This window comes from Lampetra planeri, chromosome 61 (assembly GCF_965212315.1).
Source record: "Lampetra planeri chromosome 61, kcLamPlan1.2.h2, whole genome shotgun sequence".
Taxonomy (NCBI): domain Eukaryota; kingdom Metazoa; phylum Chordata; class Hyperoartia; order Petromyzontiformes; family Petromyzontidae; genus Lampetra; species Lampetra planeri.
This window is the reverse complement of record NC_136167.1, coordinates 1,589,634-1,611,381: the sequence shown is the minus strand read 5'-3', so window position 1 is coordinate 1,611,381 and position 21,748 is coordinate 1,589,634. Positions and strand designations below refer to the sequence as shown.

The 21,748-nt window shown below is 53.9% G+C and overlaps 2 protein-coding genes across 2 annotated transcripts in view; both read right to left on the bottom strand.

Moving 5' to 3' along the window:
- Positions 1 to 2,622: 2,622 nt before the first annotated feature.
- On the bottom strand, positions 2,623 to 7,839 carry LOC144736560 (uncharacterized). The gene is made up of 2 exons (XM_078619111.1): positions 6,699 to 7,839; positions 2,623 to 3,507 (listed from the first exon to the last, which is right to left on the bottom strand). Exons 1-2 carry the CDS (start codon positions 7,101 to 7,103, stop codon positions 3,307 to 3,309), a joined length of 606 nt encoding a protein of 201 aa, XP_078475237.1. The 5' UTR covers positions 7,104 to 7,839; the 3' UTR covers positions 2,623 to 3,306.
- An 8,087-nt stretch (positions 7,840 to 15,926) lies between these two features.
- LOC144736522 (uncharacterized) overlaps positions 15,927 to 21,748 on the bottom strand; it is a 29,524-nt gene continuing 23,702 nt past the window's right edge. Inside the window, exons 6-9 of the mRNA XM_078619070.1 lie at positions 21,218 to 21,379; positions 20,479 to 20,594; positions 17,249 to 17,385; positions 15,927 to 16,051 (exon numbers count right to left, since the gene is read on the bottom strand). Of these exons, the coding sequence (XP_078475196.1) occupies positions 15,937 to 16,051; positions 17,249 to 17,385; positions 20,479 to 20,594; positions 21,218 to 21,379 (530 nt within the window). The 3' untranslated portion in view covers positions 15,927 to 15,936. The remainder of the gene's footprint in view (positions 16,052 to 17,248; positions 17,386 to 20,478; positions 20,595 to 21,217; positions 21,380 to 21,748) is intronic.

Sequence of the window (21,748 nt, the reverse complement as noted above, 5' to 3'; positions counted from 1 at the left end):
CCGAGCATGTGACGTGACCGACGACCCGAGGAGGGAAATGTCTCCGCCTGATCCTCACATGTCTCCGCCTGATCCGCTCCCAGGTGTCTCGGAACTGACAGCTGCCGACCACCGGCGGCCGGATCCCCGCGACACGGCCGGTCCTTCCAGGCCCGATCCGTGCCTTCCGGGGCTACCGGAGCCACCAGACGGTCGTCAGCGTCCCGTCCCGTACGATGGACCGGCCAGGCGGACTCGCGCTAAGTCGCGCAACTTTTCCTGACCAACTGAATGAGGGGCCGATGCGGCCGGAGCGTCTCGTCACTGCGTTCCCCATCCGCTCGACCGCTCTATCACCCCGGTTGAGGAGCGAGCGGAGGGGGGGATCGATAGTTACAGAGACACTGGACACGTTTTTTTCTCGGAATTACTTTTATTGTATTGTTCGTCGGTTTGTACATAGGTTGTTGTCTGGTGTTGTATGTTGTTGTTGACTTTTTATTGTATTGTTCGTCGGTTTGTACATAGGTTATTGTCTGGTGTTGTGTCATTGTGTTGTTTGTTGTTGTGTTACGGGGCACACTGGAGGGTGGGGATTTTGTTGTTGTTATTGTTGTTGTTGTTGTGTTGTTTAGCAGCCGGGCCGGCTGCGAGCTATGTGGGAGGGGGTTATGTAGTGGTGATACGCGCTGGGGTAAGGATCGTGTGGCAGCGCGTATTGATTGGCTGTGTGTGTTGGTGACGCGCGCTGACGGTGAAGGATCATAGGTCAGCGCGGGGTCATGGGTTGTGAGGCGGTGATTGGCTGGGTATCGGTGACGCGCGCTGACAGCGAAGGGATCGTGTGGAAGCGCGTGGGGATTGGTCAACTAAGGGGGTGCTCACGTCGCGGTCCGCATACGCTCCGTCTCCCGGGAGCGGAGGCTATATAAGGCGGTGCGCACAGGCGCACGGGGAGTTGGTGACCAGTGAAGACAGAAGACGGAGGAGGAAGAGATAGGGCCCTGAGACACCTAGTCCCGCTGTCCTTGTGGGGACCGGGGCCCTGTGTGGCTCAGAGGCGGGACCTTGGGACCCGGGGCCGGACGTCCGTGTGAGGGCTGGGCCGCGGGACCCAGAGGTCGTGACCCACGCCCAAGCTGGGGTGGGTCTGTAGGCTCCACGGACGCTACGGAGCTGGAGTGCCCGTGAGCGTGTACCGTGAGCGTGTAGCGTGAGCGTGTAGCGTGAGCGTGTAGCGTGAGCCGTAGTAACCACACGTGTCAAGTGGAGTGTGTAGTGTGAGAAATAGTGACCACACGTGTTATTGTGGAAAGACAAGTGATAATAAAGTGTGCTACCCGTCAAGTGGTTTCCCGCCGTCATTCCGAATACTTCACATGGCCCCGTCCATCGTCCCTTTGATGCAGTGAAGTTGTCCTGTCCCTTTAGCAGAAAAAACACCCCCAAAGCATAATGTTTCCACCTCCATGTTTGACGGTGGGGATGGTGTTCTTGGGGTCATAGGCAGCATTCCTCCTCCAAACACGGCGAGTTGAGTTGATGCCAAAGAGCTCCATTTTGGTCTAATCTGACCACAACACTTTCACCCAGTTGTCCTCTGAATCATTCAGATGTTCATTGGCAAACTTCAGACGGGCATGTATATGTGCTTTCTTGAGCAGGGGGACCTTGCGGTCGCTGCAGGATTTCAGACCTTCACGCGTAGTGTGTTACCAACTGTTTTATTGGTGACTATGGTCCCAGCTGCCTTGAGATCATTGACAAGAACCTCCTGTGTAGTTCTGGGCTCATTCCTCACCGTTCTCATGATCATTGCAACTCCATGAGGTGAGAACTTGCATGGAGCCCCAGGCCGAGGGTGATTGACAGTTATTTTGTGTTTCTTCCATTTGCGAATAATCGCACCAACTGTTGTCACCTTCTCACCAGGCTGCTTGGCGATGGTCTTGTAGCCCATTCCAGCCTTGTGCAGGTCTACAATCTTGTCCCTGACATCCTTGGAGAGCTCTTTGGTTTTGGCCATGGTGGAGAGTTTGGAATCTGATTGATTGCTTCTGTGAACATGTGTCTTTTATACAGGTAACAAGCTGAGATTAGGAGCACTCCCTTTAAGAGTGTGCTCCTAATCTCAGCTCGTCACCTGTATAAAAGACACCTGGGAGCCAGAAATCTTTCTGATTGAGAGGGAGTCAAATACTTATTTCCCTCATTAAAATGCAAATCAATTTATAACATTTTTGACATGCGTTTTTCTGGATTTTTTTCTTGTTATTCTGTCTCTCACTGTTCAAATAAACCTACCATTAAAATTATAGACTGATAATTTCTTTGCCAGTGGGCAAACGTACAAAATCAGCAGGGGATCAAATACTTTTTTCCCCTCACTGTAGCTACTACAAATGTAGCTCCTACAAATGTAGCTACTACACATGGTGTTACTACAAATGGACGCTAGGGTAGCGGGTAGACTGCATGTAGCTCCCGCTAGTTCGGAGGCTGTACCTGCCTGGGCTAGCAGCCAGACTCGTGTTTAGGTCCCGCCAGGTACGGAGGCTGTACCTCCTCAGGCTACAGGTGAGGGAACCGTATATCCCTCTCTGTGTAGTGACCGTGTTGTAAGAAAGACAAATAAACAGTGTGTGCCTTAAAGGAGTTTATTAATCTGTTATTCATAACACAACATGTGTAATTCATCCTCGGCTGCTTTGAGGTTATTGTTGTAACTTTTTTTATTTTACCAGGTAAGGCCCCACCGAGCTACGATGTGGCTCTTTCTCAGAAGCGATGTGGCCACAAATGATAGCTCAACAAAGTGGCTTATCATCATCATCATCACGTGGAAATTTATAGCGGCTGCCAAATATTCTGAACGCGCGATGTTGAATCGAAATGTGGAGGGGAATATCGGAGGATCTGGAGAGAAATCCACGCGACCACGGGGAGAGAGACACGCAAACAACAAATATACAGCAGCAGGCGTCAAGAGTTTGGATTAAACCCATTACCTCCTGTATACCAGGCAAGGTACTTAACATCTCCTAGCCACCGTGGTGATGATGAAAGAGAGGGAGACATGCAGACTTCAAATATACAGCAGCAGGCGTCAGGGTCGGGATCGAACCCACGACCTCCTGTAGACCAGGCGAGGTAGTTAACATCTCCTAGCCACCATGATGATGAGAGAGACACGCAAACTCCAAATATACAGCAGCAGGCGTCAGGGGTCGGGATCGCACCCACAACCTCCTGTATACCGGGCGAGCTCGTGAACATCTCCTAGCCACCGTGAAGGAGGCGATAACGCCCCTAGTATTCAGCCTATGCTTAATCGAATTGGAACGCAATGTTGACGTGCGAGGCCCAGTTGGTGTTGGGAAATCTGGGCATCCCCTCTTCGACCTGGTCGCGGCTCTGCCCGGCGGCGCAGCAGCACCCGCAGCAGCAGGCGCAGCAGCAGTCGCAGCAGACGTTGAGCATCAGGAAGATGATGATGGTGGCAATCACCATTAGTATCACTCCAAAGGTCTGTGTGACGGTGAGAGAGAGAGACAGATGGTGAGAGAGGCCAAAGAACCAGAGTCGGAGAGAGTCAATTTACCAGGTGAGGAACAATTGAACCTACGGGGTAGGGCTGAACGATTTGGAGGAAATGCCTAATTTCCGATTTTTCTGACATTGCGATTTGATTTGCTATTGCAAATTTTGAAGTCAAGCTTCAGTTCAATATTCACTGTGTAATAGATTTAAAACATGTGACGGAGCATCGCCACATGATACCATCAAAATATCAACTGCTCTATATATATATTATAATGCAAGGATAAGAACTTAAAAGATATGAATTTGCGTCCAACATGTATTTATTAAAATGTTTTCATTGAAATAGAACAATCAAACATAGAACAATTGTTAAGTTAAATAAAGTGAAATAAAAACGAAAACTATTCCAATAGGAATGTAATTGGACTTTACAAATCGCCAAAAATTGCAGCCTTTGCGATTTTTCTAATCGCATAGTTTCAAATTGCGATTTGGATTTGGATTCGATTAATCATTCAGCCCTACGACAGGAGCGCTTTGACGTCAACCTGGTGAAGTTTCAAGTTGCATTAATTAGGTATAGCCCTGTGAGCCATTCGGCTCTTGAATCGGGTGCAACCGCAACAAACAAAAAAACTAAAACATGAACAAGAAAACATCTTAAAGTGACTATGTGAAAACAGAAAATCCAAGAAAAGACAGCAAAATATTGCAGAAAAAGCACTGTACACCAACACTGTGTGCAAAAATCCCAATGGGATGCAAGTCAAACAACAACAACCACAAGACAACTTAGATTAAGGCCATCAGTCTAACTCTGTACTACAACAAACAAACATGGCCAAACCGAAAAACTTTTCAAAAATCACCAAAATAAAGCCATAAAAGCAATGAAACAGTGATCATAGGAACTGTGACCGAATTTTCACAATAAACGACGTAAACAACATGCAGCCATGCAGGTGAAGATACTGGCAACAAGGTAAACATGATATCGCTTCACACCCCGAGCTGATACAGCGATAAATGCTACGATGACACGCGCATTGCCCTTGTCCTGTTCGCCTTTTGGCATTCTCTGTTCTGACACTGGTGGTGAGACTAGGCCATGAAGAAGGCTGCCTCTGGTGTGGGCCAATTCGTTTCAAATTATGATGAGAGCCATGTGTGGTTAATGCGAATTTGATTCCTTGTAAAGAGGTATCTATTTGTTGTTTAAACATCTTAACACCTGTTTCATTAACAGAAAGGGTAAAACACATTATTTTTCATACCGGTGAAGATAGCCTTTCAAGTAAAATGTAGAGAGGCAGTCTCTTCTCCTATAGCGTGGCAGTTGTTTGCTGAAGAGCAGAGATTGTTCAGGCTATACGGGGGATCGTTGTATTGTCTTTGTGTGCATGAGTAGGGAATGTTGTATGTATGTTGAACTTCTGTCGCACCGTACGTAGCCATCCGTGCCAATCGGAGGTACCAGCACCACGCCCGGCCGCCTTTGTCTCCCCACTGACGATGTATACACACCGTGCCAGGTACTCATTTAAGGCTGAGTCGACCAAGGGGAGGCCCATGACCGGTTCAGATAGCATCTTGACGTTCAAACAATCTCATGTTTACCCCAATCTGCTGTTCCTAACAGACATTGAGCTATCACCATCATCGACACACACACACTTTCCATATCGCTCTCTCAGAGGTGGAGTTTGCGTGTTTATCAGAGACAGCCAATCCCAATAACCGCCATTCGCCATTAAGTGGCGGTGGCGTCACCACGCCGCTTGTGCCAGGCTAGGTGCACGTTGAGGCCACGTGAAGTGTCGAATGCCCACCGGCAGGAGGTCACGGGGCAGACCTAGCAGGTGCCATGGGTCGACTGACTGAGATGACTGGCTGATGCACCACCTGTGCTCCCTACTGTGCCAACTTATATATCACAGCCACCATCCACCACCATCACCGCCATGTGTGACGAGGGGGGGTTTGGGAAATGTGACGTCACATCATGTCTCGGCCTCGCTTTGCGCTGCGTTGCACCACTATCCGAGTAGATAACCTCGCATCCAATAAACCTTCAGAGCCAAGGTGAACATCCAACTCCAAACGTATTTAATGAATTGAACGAGGTAAAACTGATGGAAAAACACAGCACAAATACAGCATCTGTTAATACTTGGTAATATCAATACAATGAATGAACACTACAGCATCATAACATTGTCGTAGATAACATGAAACTCAACAATAGATCCTGGATGGACCAGGCACCGACATTTGTACTGAATAGCTATACAAGAGAATAAGCTACTGTGTTAAGTAAGGGCACATCGTGTGATCACCATACTACAGCCTAAATGTACATCACTACACATAACACTGAACTATGGATGAGATATTTCATCATCCTTGCTCTCAAGATCGCAATATAGTTACTTGGGCACAAGTCTGACTCGACTTATTAAATTACAAGTAACATTCACAATAAGGCAAGGGGCAGGCTTCGTTGTTAACTAGGCCTCATATTTATCATAACAATTTAACAGCATTATAAAGGCATTTACAGCATTATAACGGTCATTCTAACATTATAACAGCATTCCCAGTATTATAAGAACATAAACGAACTTACAGACAATGCTTCTTAAACTCCCACAATGAACAGATGCAGCTGCCTTCACTGAGACGTTATTTGTGCCTCCATTTTGTACTCTGTGTAATGGCGGACACCCGCGTGGTTGAGGGGGAATCTTAAATCGTAATTTCCTGGTAATGCGACCAAACTCGGCATCAAAACAGGAAATTCCTGTGTACACACACCCCCACTCCTGCCGTGAGGCAGAACACATCAAAATGCGCCACTTTAAATAAATATAGACAACACGTTCCACTTAATTAAATCGACTTTTTGATAAATGTTTTCTCCTACAACATCAGAGTGCAGCGGCACATTAAATACGCACTACAATGACAATAGTTTAAAGCGATTTGAAGCATGTTTTATATTTTTGGGGGGAGTGGGGGGGGGCAGAGCTTTGTGACGTCATATTTGAGGGGGGTCTGACTTTTTGTGACGCCGTGTGACGAGGCGAAGGGGGTCAAAAATCGTCCAAAATCGCGTGATGTCATTTATGCACGGCCCCCTAAGCGTGCGTGTGTGTGTGTGTGTTGAAGCCACTTGCCTGCGACAAGGATGTACAGATGAGGTTGTCGCCAACATCCGGATCCAAGCATGCTTCGTCATCCTTCATCATGCAGCACAGCAGCTCCCCGTTGAGCAGAGCCACCACGGACCACGTGAAGCCAGCCACCATGAGCACAGACGCGCCTCTCAGATTAAACTCCTTCTCCTCGACGGTCGAGCTGCGTCTCATCCTTTGGAGGAACTTTCCGCTCCACAGGGAGAGGAGCACCGGAGGCCCCGTGAAGGAGATGTCGCTGAAGGCGTCCGAGTAGTAGCAGGGACACTCGGTCGTGAACGTGAAGATAAACTGCAGGGCCATGACCCCTACGACTGTGCCGGCCATCACTGCGGGCAGGGTGGCCCAGCTGTTCATCTTGCGCGTGAAGGAGGAGGAGGTGTCCATGGTGCTTGGACGGTGGTGGAGGTGATTGTGGATGATGTTGTGGTGGTGATGAGACCGGTTGATGGTGGTGGTAGTTCAGTTGATGATAAAGGAGGCGGGATTAGGTGAAGGTTCTGATGAACGTGATGATGACGCTGGCAGTGATGGTTCAAATGGTGCTGCTATCGCCGGATAATATCGTTGCTGTTGGTGGTGGTGATGCTGGTGGTGATGAACTGTTTCTGCCTGCTGCTGATGGTGGTGGTGCTGAGAATGATCGCGGTTTCGTTCTGCAATCAATAAATGACGATAGGAAGGAAGGATTAGAAATGCAAGGGTGGTGGTCGTGGTGGTAATAGGAGAGCTGGTGGATGTGGTATGTATGGGTGTAGGTGGTGGTGGTGGTAATAGAGCTGGTGGATGTGGTCTGTATGAGTGTTGGTGGTGGTAGTTGTAGTAGAGATGGTGGATGTGGTCTGTATGGGTGTTGGTGGTGGTAGTTGTAGTAGAGATGGTGGATGTGGTCTGTATGGGTGTAGGTGGTGGTAGTTGTAGTAGAACTGGTGGATGTGGTCTGTATGGGTGTAGGTAGTTGTAGTAGAGATGGTGGATGTGGTCTGTATGGGTGTTGGTGGTGGTAGTTGTAGTAGAGATGGTGTAATCGCTATGAGTGGTGGAGGCTGTCCCGCAGGGCACAGACCTCGCGTGGAGCTTCGCTCTTATATCGTGATCCCGTCTCGCACATTTCCTCGTCCCGAACCAACACCGGGGGGCTGGTGACAGAAGCGAGGGGAGAGGAGGGAGGGGAAGGGACGAAAGTCCCCGAGACGTTTGTACGAGGTGGTGACTTTTACGCCCCAATTTCACCCACGAGGGATCACAAAGTGTCCTCAACAACCTTTGACATTGGTGAGTGGAGGCGTTAAAACGTTTTACAGGTGGCATGGGGTGCACGAGATGCTTCGCACGTCTCGCGGGCACGTGATGATGGTGGTGATGGCACGGTGGGTGTGATGATGGTGGTGATGATGGCACGATGGTGGTGATGATGGTGGTGATGATGGCACGGTGGGGGTCATGATGGCACGATGGTGGTGATGATGGCACGATGGTGGTGATGATGGCACGATGGTGGTGATGATGGCACGATGGTGGTGGTGATGGCACGATGGTGGTGGTAATGGGCAGGAATATGACAGTGATGATGATGATTGTTGGAGGGCGATGATGACGGCGGTATACAAGTGCAGCATTATGGAAATTGTGTTCACGAATGTAATTATTATCGTAGCCATTTCCTCTAAGGAGCTGAGACGGGTTCGGTTACAGCCCCGACTATAAACTTGATTGCGCTGTGCCATTGACAAGAGAGCAGGTTGGGGGGGCGCTGGGCAGGCGACGAGATAATTTCCGTTCGTCACAAATAATAACAAACCCCATCCGTCTATAACTTTAGAACTCTCCGTGGCGTGGCTGCTCAAAGATTCCCTGTAATCCCCCAAGCCACTCGTCGACGGCTTGACTGCCCGCCCCCACCCCCCACAACGTTTACCCCGTGGCTACAACCAAAATCACGGCGCCTTTACTAGTAGGAACCTCCTGGTTACACCAGCCCACAGGGGATTATTGCGTCCGTCGTGCAGGGAGGGGCTGGGTGGGGAGGGGCTGGGTGGGGAGGGGAGGGTGGGGAGGGGCTGGGTGGGGAGGGTGGGGAGGGGAGGGGCTGGGTGGGGAGGGAGGGGCTGGGGGGGAGGGTGGGGAGGGGCTGGGTGGGGAGGGTGGGGAGGAGCTGGGTGGGAAGGGGCTGGTCACCCCGTGGTGCCCTTATAAAACTCAACGCTTAACCTACTCACGCCGGCTTGTGCCCGCACTCACAGTCGGGCATATTTGCGGAATACACCATGCCGCCGTTAACGCTTGCCATTGACCGAGCAACCCAACGTTCCTACCAGCTCCCTACGCAGGAATGTGTCACTTGACAACCTGTACCTAGCCCTCGTCTGTCTGGCGCCTGCTGTGGGCATACACACGTGTGTGTGTGTGTAGTGACATAGAACGGTCACTGCTGTGTTGGCCCGTACGAGGGCTGGGGGCCCCAAGGGGGTGCCTGGGGGGTCACGTGCTGGAGGGATCCGGACCTTCCCAGAGGTGGGGGAAGTGAGGCGTGTCCTGGGAAGGGAGGCGTGGCCTGGAGAGAGCCAGCCACGCCTGGGCGGAGCCGGCCACGCCAGAGCGGATATAAGCGTGGTGTGAACGGAGAGCAAGGCTGTTGTACTGTACTCCAAAGAGAAGACATCATCGGTCGTCAAGTCCCGAGTCGTCGTCCTGGACCAGGCAGGCCGTTGCCTGCCTGGTCCAGTCTGTGTCGTGTTCCAGAGTGTTAGTGAGTTGAGGAAGGTGGTCGCCACCTCATGTACAGTGTTATATTACTTACCGTTAATAAATAGTGTTGCCTCCAAGCTGCGTGTGTGTGCACCTAATTCGAACCTACTACATATGTGTGTGCACGTGTGTGTGTAGGGGGAGCGGTGGTGTAGCGGTGGTGTAGCGGTTAGCGCGCTGTGCTATAAACCTGGCGACCCAGGTTCGATTCCCGCTCACGGCCAGCACCGGTGACGATTATCTGAACCGATCCTGGGCCTCCCCTAGGTCGACTCAGCCTCAAATGAGTACCTGGTGCGATCTGTAAACATTGCCACTGGGGAGACAAAGGCGGTCGGGCGTGGTGCTGGCCACCCACTCCCTCGTGTATCGTTCTGGCCTTCATGGGTGCTCGCTAACAGCACTTATCCATACAGTCTGTTACAGGCTACACGGGGGATGTGTGTGTGTGTGTCGTCTTTTTAAATCCTTTATATCAAGTTCACTTGCTTGCGCGCTTACGACCGTGCAAATCTTTCGGTCGTTTTTAAACCCACTTCCCGTGATCCAATCGAGCTGACATTTTGCACACAGACTCGTTGTGCGTGACAATGTATTTTCGTGAATTTTTTTTTCCAAAATTGTACACTTTTTAGGAAAAAATTTTTTGATTTAATTACCAATTGCTTAATGGTGGCAGGCAATCATCTGACCCATAGGTGGCAGCCATCTCAAGCCAGAGGACGAGAGGACTCTCGCCGCCCGTTTCAAAGACCAATGTGGGCTGGGTTGTGGCCCATTGAACACGCATATAAAGGATTTATAGTGAAAAACTTTGTTCTTACGGGTTAATTTTTTGTCGATTGGCGCATGTTCGTGTCCGCGTGCACGATGAACTTCTTCCGCACCGCACGTTTGCTAAAGGCGATGATTGGAGGCCCGGGGGGGGGGGTCAGGACAACAAACTAACGCACACACAAATGCGTTTGTCAATCTGGACGACGATGATTTGACAGTTGCGTAGCTCCTCCAGTGGCTTCCTGACATCGGGAGGGAAGAGCGTTCCAGACGGCCGCAGATGCTGCGCGACGCGGCGGTGACCACCGCCTTTGCAGGCTCATTGCTCAATCTGTGTCGAGCTTACTTGCACACGTGCCGACATTTTTCATGTTACACGTGCAAAGTTATTGACTCGCTCGTCACGAACCTCGTCCGTTCGCTGTGCGAAATTCATGAAGGACCCTGCACTCGTTCTCTGCGACGTCGATGATTTCGTTTTGTTCCTTTTTATTTTTATTACACGCTTTCTATTAACTCACTTCTGTCTGTTGTTGTTGTTGTATCCTCAAATATTGTAACTCAATTTTAACCCACTTCCCAATGTGGTATCGACTTCAAACTTGGTATACTTATGTCATACTGATGACAATACTATATTATATCATAAAAAATAATTTCAACCATCTTTTTACATGTTGTTCCGCCTTGGCTCTAATTGTCCACGCTCAACTGACGTTGGCTGTAAATCACCACGGTCCCGTACGTTATGGCAATCTTCGGGGCCACTTCCTGGAGTCGTGGAGTTCTGCCATCACTAATACGGTACATTCCATTAAAGCGTGTTTTTAAAAAAGGTTTATTTTTTATATTATTTGTTGCTGCTGTGCTCACACAACACGGATCCCTCCCTCGTTAAGACAACTGGCTAGACGGGAACATCATCCATGGAACAAACTAAATATAAACGTTATTACTGGTAGGGACCACCTGGCTCCACCAGCCCACAGGGGATTATTGTGTCCGTCCGTCGTGCATCCAAAAATGGGAGGGGTGGGGCTGGGTGGAGAGAGGAGGGTGGGGAGGGGCTGGGTGGGGAGGGGAGGGTGGGGAGGGGCTGGGTGGGGCTGGGTTGGGGGTGGGAGGGGTAGGGCTGGTCACCCCGTGGTGCCCTTATAAAACTCAACGTTTAACCTACTCACGCCGGCGTGTGCCCGCCCTCAGTCCGGCATATTTGCGGAATACACCACGCCGCCGTTGACCCTGGCCATTGACCGAGCAACCCAACGTTCCTACCAGCTCCCTCCGCAAGACAATGTGTTCATCGGACGCCACGTGCTCTTGACTGCTTACCGCCAGACGGCATCCGGAGGGTTCAGTGCTCGAGACAGCGAAGTTGACCATCTGAAAGTCTAAAAAAACAATGACCAGCGATCTTGCAACAGTAACATTTAATGCTTCAAGTGTTTAAACTCTGAAGAAAAGGAAACGCGTTTGCGACCGATTCATGGCATTCCATCTCAAGAGAGGCTTCACCGGTTTAAACACTGCCCTGAGTTTCCAAATGCCACGTCTATCCAACAGACCCCTGAGTAACCGCCGTCCGTCCTCAACAACTCCCACCTCCTTGTGCTTCGTCAACCTGCCGTGTTTGTGCTCATGACGCGAACTCGTTACAGACAACACGCGGTCTGGTGGCTAGGAGATGTTGACTACCTCGCCTGGTGTACAGGAGGTCGTGGGTTCGATCCAGACCCCGACACCTGCTGCTGTATATTTGGAGTTTGCGTGTCTCTCTCTCATCATCATCACGGTGGCTAGGAAATGTTAACTACCTCGCCTGGTATACAGGAGGTCGTGGGTTCGATCCAGACCCTGACGATGCCTGCTGTATATTTGGAGTTTGCGTCTCTCTCTCATCATCATCGCGTTGGTTAGATGTTAACTACCTCGCCTGGTATACAGGAGGTCGTGGGTTTGATCCCGACACTGACGATGCCTGTTGTATATTTGGAGTTTGCGTGTCTCTCATCATCATCGCAGTGGCTAAAAGATGTTAACTACCTCGCCTGGTATATAGGAGGTCGTGGGTTCGATCCAGACCCTGACGCCTGCTGCTGTATATTTGGAGTTTGCGTGTCTTTCTCTCTCTCATCATCATCACGGTGGCTAGATGTTAACTACCTCGCCTGGTATACAGGAGGTCGTGGGTTCGATCCAGACTTCGACGCCTGCTGCTGTATATTTGGAGTTTGCGTGTCTCTCTCTCATCATCATTACAGTGGCTAGATGTTAACTCCCTCGCCTGCTGCTGTATATTTTAAGTTTGCGTGTCTCTCTCTCTCATCATCATCACGGTGGCTAGGAGATGTTAACTCCCTCGCCTGGTATACAGGAGGTCGTGGGTTCCGTCCAGACCCCGACGCCTGCTGCTGTATATGTGGAGTTTGCGTGTCTCTCTCTCCCCGTGGTCGCGTGGTTTTTCCCTCCGCATGCCACAAACACCGCGTTTGGAGTATTTTGGCTGCTAGAGATGCCCACGTGATGAACAGCCACTTCGCTTCTGAAGAAAACAAGCGACACGCAGCTCAGCGGGGCCTTACCTGGTAAAATAATAAACAAGTTTATTTTTAGTTTATAACTTAAAGAAACCGCTCGGCACGTCCGTCAATAACACGGCGGCCTAAAAATATACACCCTGGGCAATGGACCTTCCTTATTACATTTTTACGAAGCTCCAGTGGCCGTAATAAATTGGTCCTTTTAAAGAGCACACGGGGTCTTCATGAGTGATGCACGTGCCACTCGCCGTAGCAGCATCGCCAAAGAATTCGGTTTAATTTGCAACAACGAGGGTAGATTTGAAAACGAACTAAACAATGCAAGTGTGGAACGATCCAATATTCAGGGGGGTCGCCTGGCTCTGTGAAGGATGCACTTTCACGTTGCGGTTTGAGACGGCGCTTTTGAGAGATGTTACGTCTCCCCCAGCCTGGCACGTAAGGGTACCGGTGGGTTCGAACCCGAACCCCGACGATGCATGTTGTATATTTGGAGTGTGCGTCTCCTCCCCTCGTTCTGCAGAGTGCGAGCGTGAGCGAGTGAGTGGAGTCCGCATGCACTCTGCCTGTTCTCCACGGCGTTAAAGCGAGTGTTGCGTTTCGATTTAAAGCTTTCGTGACTGCAGGGATTCATCTTCTTGGTTCTTTCGGTAAAGTCACGTAGAAGGGAAACAATAAAATAATAAAAAGAAAACATATTAAAATAATTCAGACGCTGTCTTTCCGACAGACCTGTTCTTCACCTGAGGACGGCTGCTTGCGTTGTGGCCGAAACGTCGTGAGCATTATTTAATGTTTTATTTTTATTATTTTATTATTTCCCTTCTACGTGACTTTACCGAAAGAACCAAGAAGACGAGTGTTAATGTGTGAGTGAGTGTTAGTCCGTGTCAGTGTGAGTTCATTTGTGTGAGTGTTGATATGCGAGTGAGAGTGTGAGTCTGTGTGAGTTCATGTGTGCGATTGAGTTAGTGAGTGTGAGTCTGCGTGAGAGTGTGAGTACGTGTTCTTCTCCTGTTCTGCAGTCAGTGTTTGTGTGTGTGAGTGTTAATCTGTGAGTGTTAATCGGTGTGAGTGAGTGTTAGTCTGTGTGTGTGTGTGGAGAGCGGTGGTGGTAGCGGTTAGCGCTACGCTGCGCTATGAACCCGGCCACCAGAGTTCGATTCCCGCTCACGGCCAACACCAGCGACGATTATCTGAACCCCTAGGTCGACTCAGCCTCAAATGAGTGCCTGGTGCAGTGTGTAAACATCGCAACTGGGGAGCCAAAGGCGGTCGGGCGTGGTGCTGGCCACCCACCCCCTCGTGTACCATTCCGGCCTTCATAGGTGCTCGCTAACAAAACTTGCCCCTACAGTCTGCTGAGGCTATACGGGTGATCTTTGTCTTTTTGTGTGTGCGAGTGAGTGGAGCGAGCGTGTCCTCCCCGCGGTGGTCGAGTGGCTTGTTCTCCGGGTTCCTCCGGATTTTTCCCCTCCACATTTAGAAACAAAACGCGCGTTCAGACGGTATTTGGCTGATGCTATGAATTCCCAACGCGTGACGATGACGACGGTGATATCAGCCACCGCGATGATGAGCTATCAATACTCGTGGCTCAGGTCGCCTCTGAACAACAAGAGCCAATGGATCAGTGGGTTTCACCTGCTAAGATACAAAATAGTTTAGTTTCTAAGCGGCTGCAGGGGTAACGTGGTCTCATTGCAGACAGCGTCTCTGTGGGATTTCTTTTGTTGTTGCTAGTATCAAAATGATGAAAAAATAAGAAGAGGCCTTACCCTTGCAGTCACTAAAACAGGAGGTGTGAAGATGGAGGAAACGTGCGTGGAGTTGTGTGTGTGTGGAGTTGTGTGTACGTGCATGGAGTTGTGCGTGGAGTCGTGTGTGCGTGCTTGGAGTTGTGTGTGCGTGGAGTCGTGTGTGTGTGTGTGTGCGTGGAGTCGTGTGTGTGTGCGTGCGTGGGGTCGTGTGTGTGTGTGTGTGCGTGGAGTCGTGTGTGTGTGTGCGTGGAGTCGTGTGTGTGTGCGTGGAGTCGTGTGTGTGTGTGGAGTCGTGTGTGTGTGTGTGCGTGGAGTCGTGTGTGTGTGTATGTGGAGTCGTGTGTGTGTGTGTGTGCGTGGAGTCGTGTGTGTGTGTGCGTGGAGTCGTGTGTGTGTGCGTGCGTGGAGTCGTGTGTGTGTGTGTGTGGAGTCGTGTGTGTGTGTGCGTGCGTGGAGTCGTGTGTGTGTGTGTGTGCGTGGAGTCGTGTGTGTGTGTGTGTGCGTGGAGTCGTGTGTGTGTGCGTGCGTGGAGTCGTGTGTGTGTGTGTGTGCGTGGAGTCGTGTGTGCGTGCTTGGAGTTGTGTGTGCGTGGAGTCGTGTGTGTGTGCGTATAGTTGTGTGTGCGTGGAGTCGTGTGTGTGTGCGTGCGTGGAGTCGTGTGTGTGTGCGTATAGTTGTGTGTGCGTATAGTTGTGTGTGCGTGGAGTCGTGTGTGTGTGCGTGCGTGGAATCGTGTGTGTGTGTGTGCGTGCGTGCGTATGCGATCCGCTCCTAATTGCGTGTGAGCACACGTTCCACTGAGGCTCACGGGTTGGAACCAAAACGAGCACAAGGGGGAGGCACAGAGGAAACAGCCGAGGTAGACGGGGCAGATGCGACGGTGCCCAACAGGGACGAGGAATTACTGACAACACGGTGCGGATTCACTGCAGACGGTACCGCAGATGAGGCAGAGAGACAGGAAGACTTGCACACCACAACACAAACGAGACGGCGAGCGACGACGAATTTAAATTACATTCTTACGCCCAATACAAACGAGATGCCGCCCGGAATGGGAGGGAGCGGGGTTCGGGTCCGAGAGCGCGGTTCAGGCCGTCGTGGTTCAGGCCGTCGTGGTTCAGGCCGTCGTTGCCGGCATGTGGGGGAAACGCCACGGCTCTGTTGCTCCCCAGGGGGCCCAGCGCTCCCCTGACAGAGAGGCACGGAACCGATGGGCGAGCGCCCAATTGCCTCCCGGCACGTGGGCCCCCCTGCTCCCGGCTTCCTCCTCCTCCGTTCAATCGCAGCGGTGGCGACTCCAGCCCCCAGTGGCGGGGGGCCAGGAGCCGTGGGGGGGGGCTGGGGCCGCACGCCCCCCCCCGCCCCCCCCCGGCCCCCCCCCCCTCACCGCTCTCAGCTCAAGGAGCACACGGTGCTGGGCCTCAGCTCGCGCTGAGACCTCTGGACCCGCCGGCGGTTGGCCTCCAGGTAAACGTCGCGGACGAACTTGCCGGCCGACAGGGGGATGCTGCAGGGGAGAGAGGGGGGGGGGGCAGAGGGGTTCGGGGGGGGGGTTGGTGGGGCCGTGGCGGCGGGGTGGGGCGCTGGAGCGGGGGTCCGCACGGAGACGAGACCCGACAGGTGCACAAGCACACACACGCACACGTGCGCGCTCGTACAAGCACACACACGCGCACACTCACACACACACGTGCGCGCTCGTACAAGCACACACACGCGCACACGCACACACACACGTGCGCACTCGCACAAGCACACACACGCACGCTTGCACGCGCATACACTTGATGGCACACAAGACAAAGATCCCCCGTAAAATGCTGTTGGGGAAAGTGCTGTTAGCGAGCACCTATAAAGGACCGGCACGGCACACGAGGGGATGGGTGGCCAACACCATACCCGGCCGCCTTTGTCTCCCCAGTGGCGATGTTTACTCCACACCGCACCGGGTGCTCCGATGAGCACGGTTGCCTACGTACGATGCGAAAGAATTTCAACACACACACCAATACCGACACCTGCCATTCGCCACAAAGTGGCGGTGACGTCACCACGACGCTTGTGCCAGGCCATGTGCACCTTGAGGCCACGTGAAGTGTCGAACGCCCGCTGGCAGGAGGTCACAGGGCAGACCCAGGTGCGACGGGTCGACTGACTGAGATGACTGAGATGAACTGGCTGATGCACCACCTGTGCCCCCTACTGGCTGATGCACCTCCTGTGCCCCCTACTGTGCCAACGTGCTGTGTTTTAGCCACCCGGCACTCCACTCGTTGTTGTGAGCGTCGCTCCTCCGCCCTCCGTTATTGTTGGAGGGCGACTGCCTCCAACTGCCCAGTAGCGTCCTTCACGAGCCTCCTCCACAGAGGCCGATCTTGACACCGCTGGTGCCAGTCATCGGCAAGTCCACTCAGCTCCACATCCTCCTGTACCACATCACTCCATCTCTTCTCTAGCCCGTGCCGCGCCCGTTTAGCCCCCTCGATCCGGCCGAACAAAAGCTGTTGAGGCATGCGGTGGCTGGGCATGCGGGCTACATGACCCAGCCAACGCAGCCTTGCCTGCCGGAGGAGCTCACCGATGGGACTTTGCCCAGATCTTTCAAGGATTTGTGAGCTCCTCACACAATCCAGCCTGCAGGTTAAACTCAGGATGGATCGTAGGCACACACACACGCACGCACACACCACACACACGGACTCACTTATCTCGGCCGGGCCTCAGCTTGACGCTGTACAGTGCGAAGACGGGACGGTGGTCGGACGTGCGGATGGAGCGGCAGGAGGTGTAGAGCAGCGAGTTCACCTCGCCCGGCACGCGCGCCCGGCACAGCACGCGGTCCTGCACCGCCACGCCCAGCCGCACACACCGTGACCCCAGACTGAACCACCGTGACCCACAGCCTGAACCACCGTGACTCACAACCTGAACCACCGTGACTCTTAGCCTGAACCACCGTGACCCACAGCCTGAACCACCGTGACCCATAGCCTGAACCACCGTGACTCACAACCTGAACCACCGTGACTCTTAGCCTGAACCACCGTGACGCACAGCCTGAACCACCGTGACCCACAGCCTGAACCACCGTGACTCACAACCTGAACCATCGTGACTCTTAGCCTGAACCACCGTGACCCACAGCCTGAACCACCGTGACTCACAACCTGAACTACCGTGACCCATAGCCTGAACTACCGTGACCCAGAGCCTGAACCACCGTGACTCACAGCCTGAACCACCGTGACTCACAACCTGAACTACCGTGACTCACAACCTGAACTACCGTGACCCACCGCCTGAACTACCGTGACCCACAGCCTGAACCACCGTGACCCACAGCCTGAACTACCGTGACTCACAACCTGAACCACCGTGACCCATAGCCTGAACCACCGTGACTCACAACATGAACTACCGTGACCCATAGCCTGAACTACCGTGACCAATAGCCTGAACCACCGTGACTCACAGCCTGAACCACCGTGACTCACAACCTGAACTACCGTGACTCACAACCTGAACTACCGTGACCCACAGCCTGAACTACCGTGACCCACAGCCTGAACCACCGTGACTCACAACCTGAACTAACGTCACTCACAACCTGAACCACCGTGACTCACAACCTGAACTACCGTGACCCACAGCCTGAACTACCGTGACCCCTTGCCTGAACCACCGTGAGCCACAGCCTGAACCACCGTGACCCATAGCCTGAACCACCGTGACTCACAACCTGAACTACCGTGACCCAGAGCCTGAACCACCGTGACCCACAGCCTGAACCACCGTGACTCACAGCCTGAACCACCGTGACCCAGAGCCTGAACCACCGTGACTCACAGCCTGAACCACCGTGACCCAGAGCCTGAACCACCGTGACCCATAGCCTGAACCACCGTGACTCACAGCCTGAACCACCGTGACCCACATCCTGAACCACCGTGACCCACAGCCTGAACCACCGTGACTCATAGCCTGAGCCACCGTGACCCATAGCCTGAACCACCGTGACCCTCAGCCTGAACCACCGTGACTCACAGCCTGAACCACCGTGACTCACATCCTGAACCACCGTGACTCACAGCCTGAACCACCGTGACTCATAGCCTGAACCACCGTGACTCACAACCTGAACTACCGTGACCCACAACCTGAACCACCGTGACTCACAGCCTGAACCACCGTGACTCATAGCCTGAACCACCGTGACCCATAGCCTGAACCACCGTGACTCACAACCTGAACCACCGTGACTCACAGCCTGAACCACCGTGACTCAGAGCCTGAACCACCGTGACTCATAGCCTGAACCACCGTGACTCACATCCTGAACCACCGTGACTCACAGCCTGAACCACCGTGACTCACAGCCTGAACCACCGTGACTCACATCCTGAACCACCGTGACTCACATCCTGAACCACCGTGACTCACATCCTGAACCACCGTGACTCACAGCCTGAACCACCGTGACTCACAGCCTGAACCACCGTGACCCACAGCCTGAACCACCGTGACTCACATCCTGAACCACCGTGACTCACAGCCTGAACCACCGTGACCCCCAGCCTGAACCACCGTGACTCACAGCCTGAACCACCGTGACCCATAGCCTGAACCACCGTGACTCACAGCCTGAACCACCGTGACTCACAGCCTGAACCACCGTGACCCACAGCCTGAACCACCATGACTCACAGCCTGAACCACCGTGACTCACAGCCTGAACCACCGTGACTCAAAGCCTGAACCACCGTGACTCACAGCCTGAACCACCGTGACCCACAACCTGAACCACCGTGACTCATTGCCTGAACCACCGTGACCTACAACCTGAACCACCGTGACTCACAGCCTGAACCACCGTGACCCATAGCCTGAACCACCGTGACCCACAGCCTGAACCACCGTGACTCATAGCCTGAACCACCGTGACCCATAGCCTGAACCACCGTGACTCAGAGCCTGAACCACAGTGACTCACAGCCTGACCCCCCGTGACCCATAGCCTGAACCACCCAGACCCCCGTGACCCATGACCTGAACCACCGTGACCCCCCCGTGACCCACGACCTGAACCACCGTGACCCACGACCTGAACCACCGTGACCCACGACCTGAACCACCCAGACCCACTGTGACCCACGACCTGAACCACCCAGACCCCCGTGACCCACGACCTGAACCACCGTGACCCCCCGTGACCCACGACCTGAACCACCGTGACTCACCGTGACCCACGACCTGAACCACCATTACCCACGACCTGAACCACCGTGACCCACGACCTGAACCACCGTGACCCACCGTGACCCACGACCTGAACCACCGTGACCCACGACCTGAACCACCGTGACCCACGACCTGAACCACCGTGACCCCCCGTGACCCACGACCTGAACCACCGTGACCCACCGTGACCCACGACCTGAACCACCGTGACCCACGACCTGAACCACCGTGACCCACGACCTGAACCACCGTAACCCACGACCTGAACCACCGTGACCCATGACCTGAACCACCGTGACCCACGACCTGAACCACCGTGACCCCCCGTGACCCACGACCTGAACCACCGTGACCCACCGTGACCCACGACCTGAACCACCGTGACCTACGACCTGACCCCCCGAAACCCACGACCTGAACCACCCAGACCCCCCGTGACCCACGACCTGAACCACCGTGACCCCCCGTGACTCACGACCTGAACCACCCAGACCCCCCGTGACCCACGACCTGAACCACCGTGACCCCCCGTGACCCACGACCTGAACCACCCAGACCCCCCGTGACTCACGACCTGAACCACCGTGACCCCCCGTGACCCCCGACCTGAACCACCATGACCCCTCGTGACCCACGACCTGAACCACCGTGACCCCCCGTGACCCCCAGCCTGAACCACCACCCAGACCCACTGACCGTGTAGGAGGGGACGCGCTTCTTGGCGGAGCTGTCGAAGGTGTCGGCTCCCACGTCGTACTTGTAGGTGGGCGGGAACAAGATGAGCGCCTCGCTGAAGCCACGGAACACGGAGCCTGGGGGGGGGGGGGGGGTGAGGGCCGCGTTCGGGGGGAGGGTGGGGGGGGGAGAGACAGAGGGGGGGGAGGGGGGGGGATAGAGGGGGGAGGGGGGGGCAGGGGGGGGAGGGGGGGGCAGGGGAAGAGAGGGGGGCAAGGAGAGAGAGAGGGGGGGGGGCATGAGAGGAAGTCAGCTGGGACAGAGACCACTTGCACTCACGCGCTGGCCGCGGTGGTGGTGGTGACGGTGTGGTGATGTGGTGGCGATGCTGGTGGTGACGTGGTGGCGATGCTGGTGGTGGTGGCGTTGGTGGTGGTGACGGTGTGGTGATGTGGTGGCAATGCTGGTGGTGGTGGCGGTGGTGGTGGTGACGGTGTGGTGATCTGGTGGCAATGCTGGTGGTGATGGTGGCTGTTGACGGTGGTGGTGGTGGTGATATGGTGGTGATGCTGGTGTTGATCGCCATGGTGGTGGTATCTGTGGTGGTGATGGTGGTGGCTGTGGTAGTGGTGGTGATGGCTGTGGTAGTGGTGGTGGCGGTGGTGGTGATGGTGGTGGTGGTATCTGTGGTGACGGCGGTGGTGGCTGTGGTGGTGGCTGTGGTGGCGTTGTCGGCTGCGGCGCCGTGTGGCTCACGCACCGTCGCGCAGCTTGGGCGTGAGCTGGTCGTGTGCGAGCAGCCGGTCGAGGTCGCCGTGGGCGCCGCTCTGCGCCAGCGCCTCGGCCTCGGCGCGCTCCAGGTCCAGGCGGAAGTTGAGGTCCCCGCACCAGAAGACGACGTCAAAGCGGCTCGTCACGTCCGCTGGGCGGGAGACATCGTCGAGACAAAGATCCCCCGCGTAGCCTCAACAGACTGTAGGGGCAAGTGCTGTTAGCGAGCAGCACCCATGGCGATGTTTACTACGCACCGCACCGGGTACTCATTTTAGGCTGAGTCGACCTAGGGGAGGCCTGGGACCGGTTCAGATAATCGTCACCGGTGTTGGCCGCGAGCGGGAATCGAACTCGGGCCGCTGGCTTTGCAGCACAGCGTAGCGCTAACCGCGACACTACCCCTACCCCACGTACACACACGCACGCACACAGGCACTGTGGCCGTCTGGAACGCTCCTTCCTTCCGATATTAGGAAGCCACTGGAGCTACGCCGTTTGAAATCATCATCTCGATTGA

Bases quoted from the DNA above. Each gene is read 5' to 3' on its own strand.
- LOC144736560 (XM_078619111.1), bottom strand. From the start codon at position 7,103: ATGGACACCTCCTCCTCCTTCACGCGCAAGATGAACAGCTGGGCCACC. The intron at 3,508-6,698 runs GCAAGTGGCTTC...ACCGTCACACAG, and splicing joins TCTGTACATCCTTGTCGCAG to ACCTTTGGAGTGATACTAAT.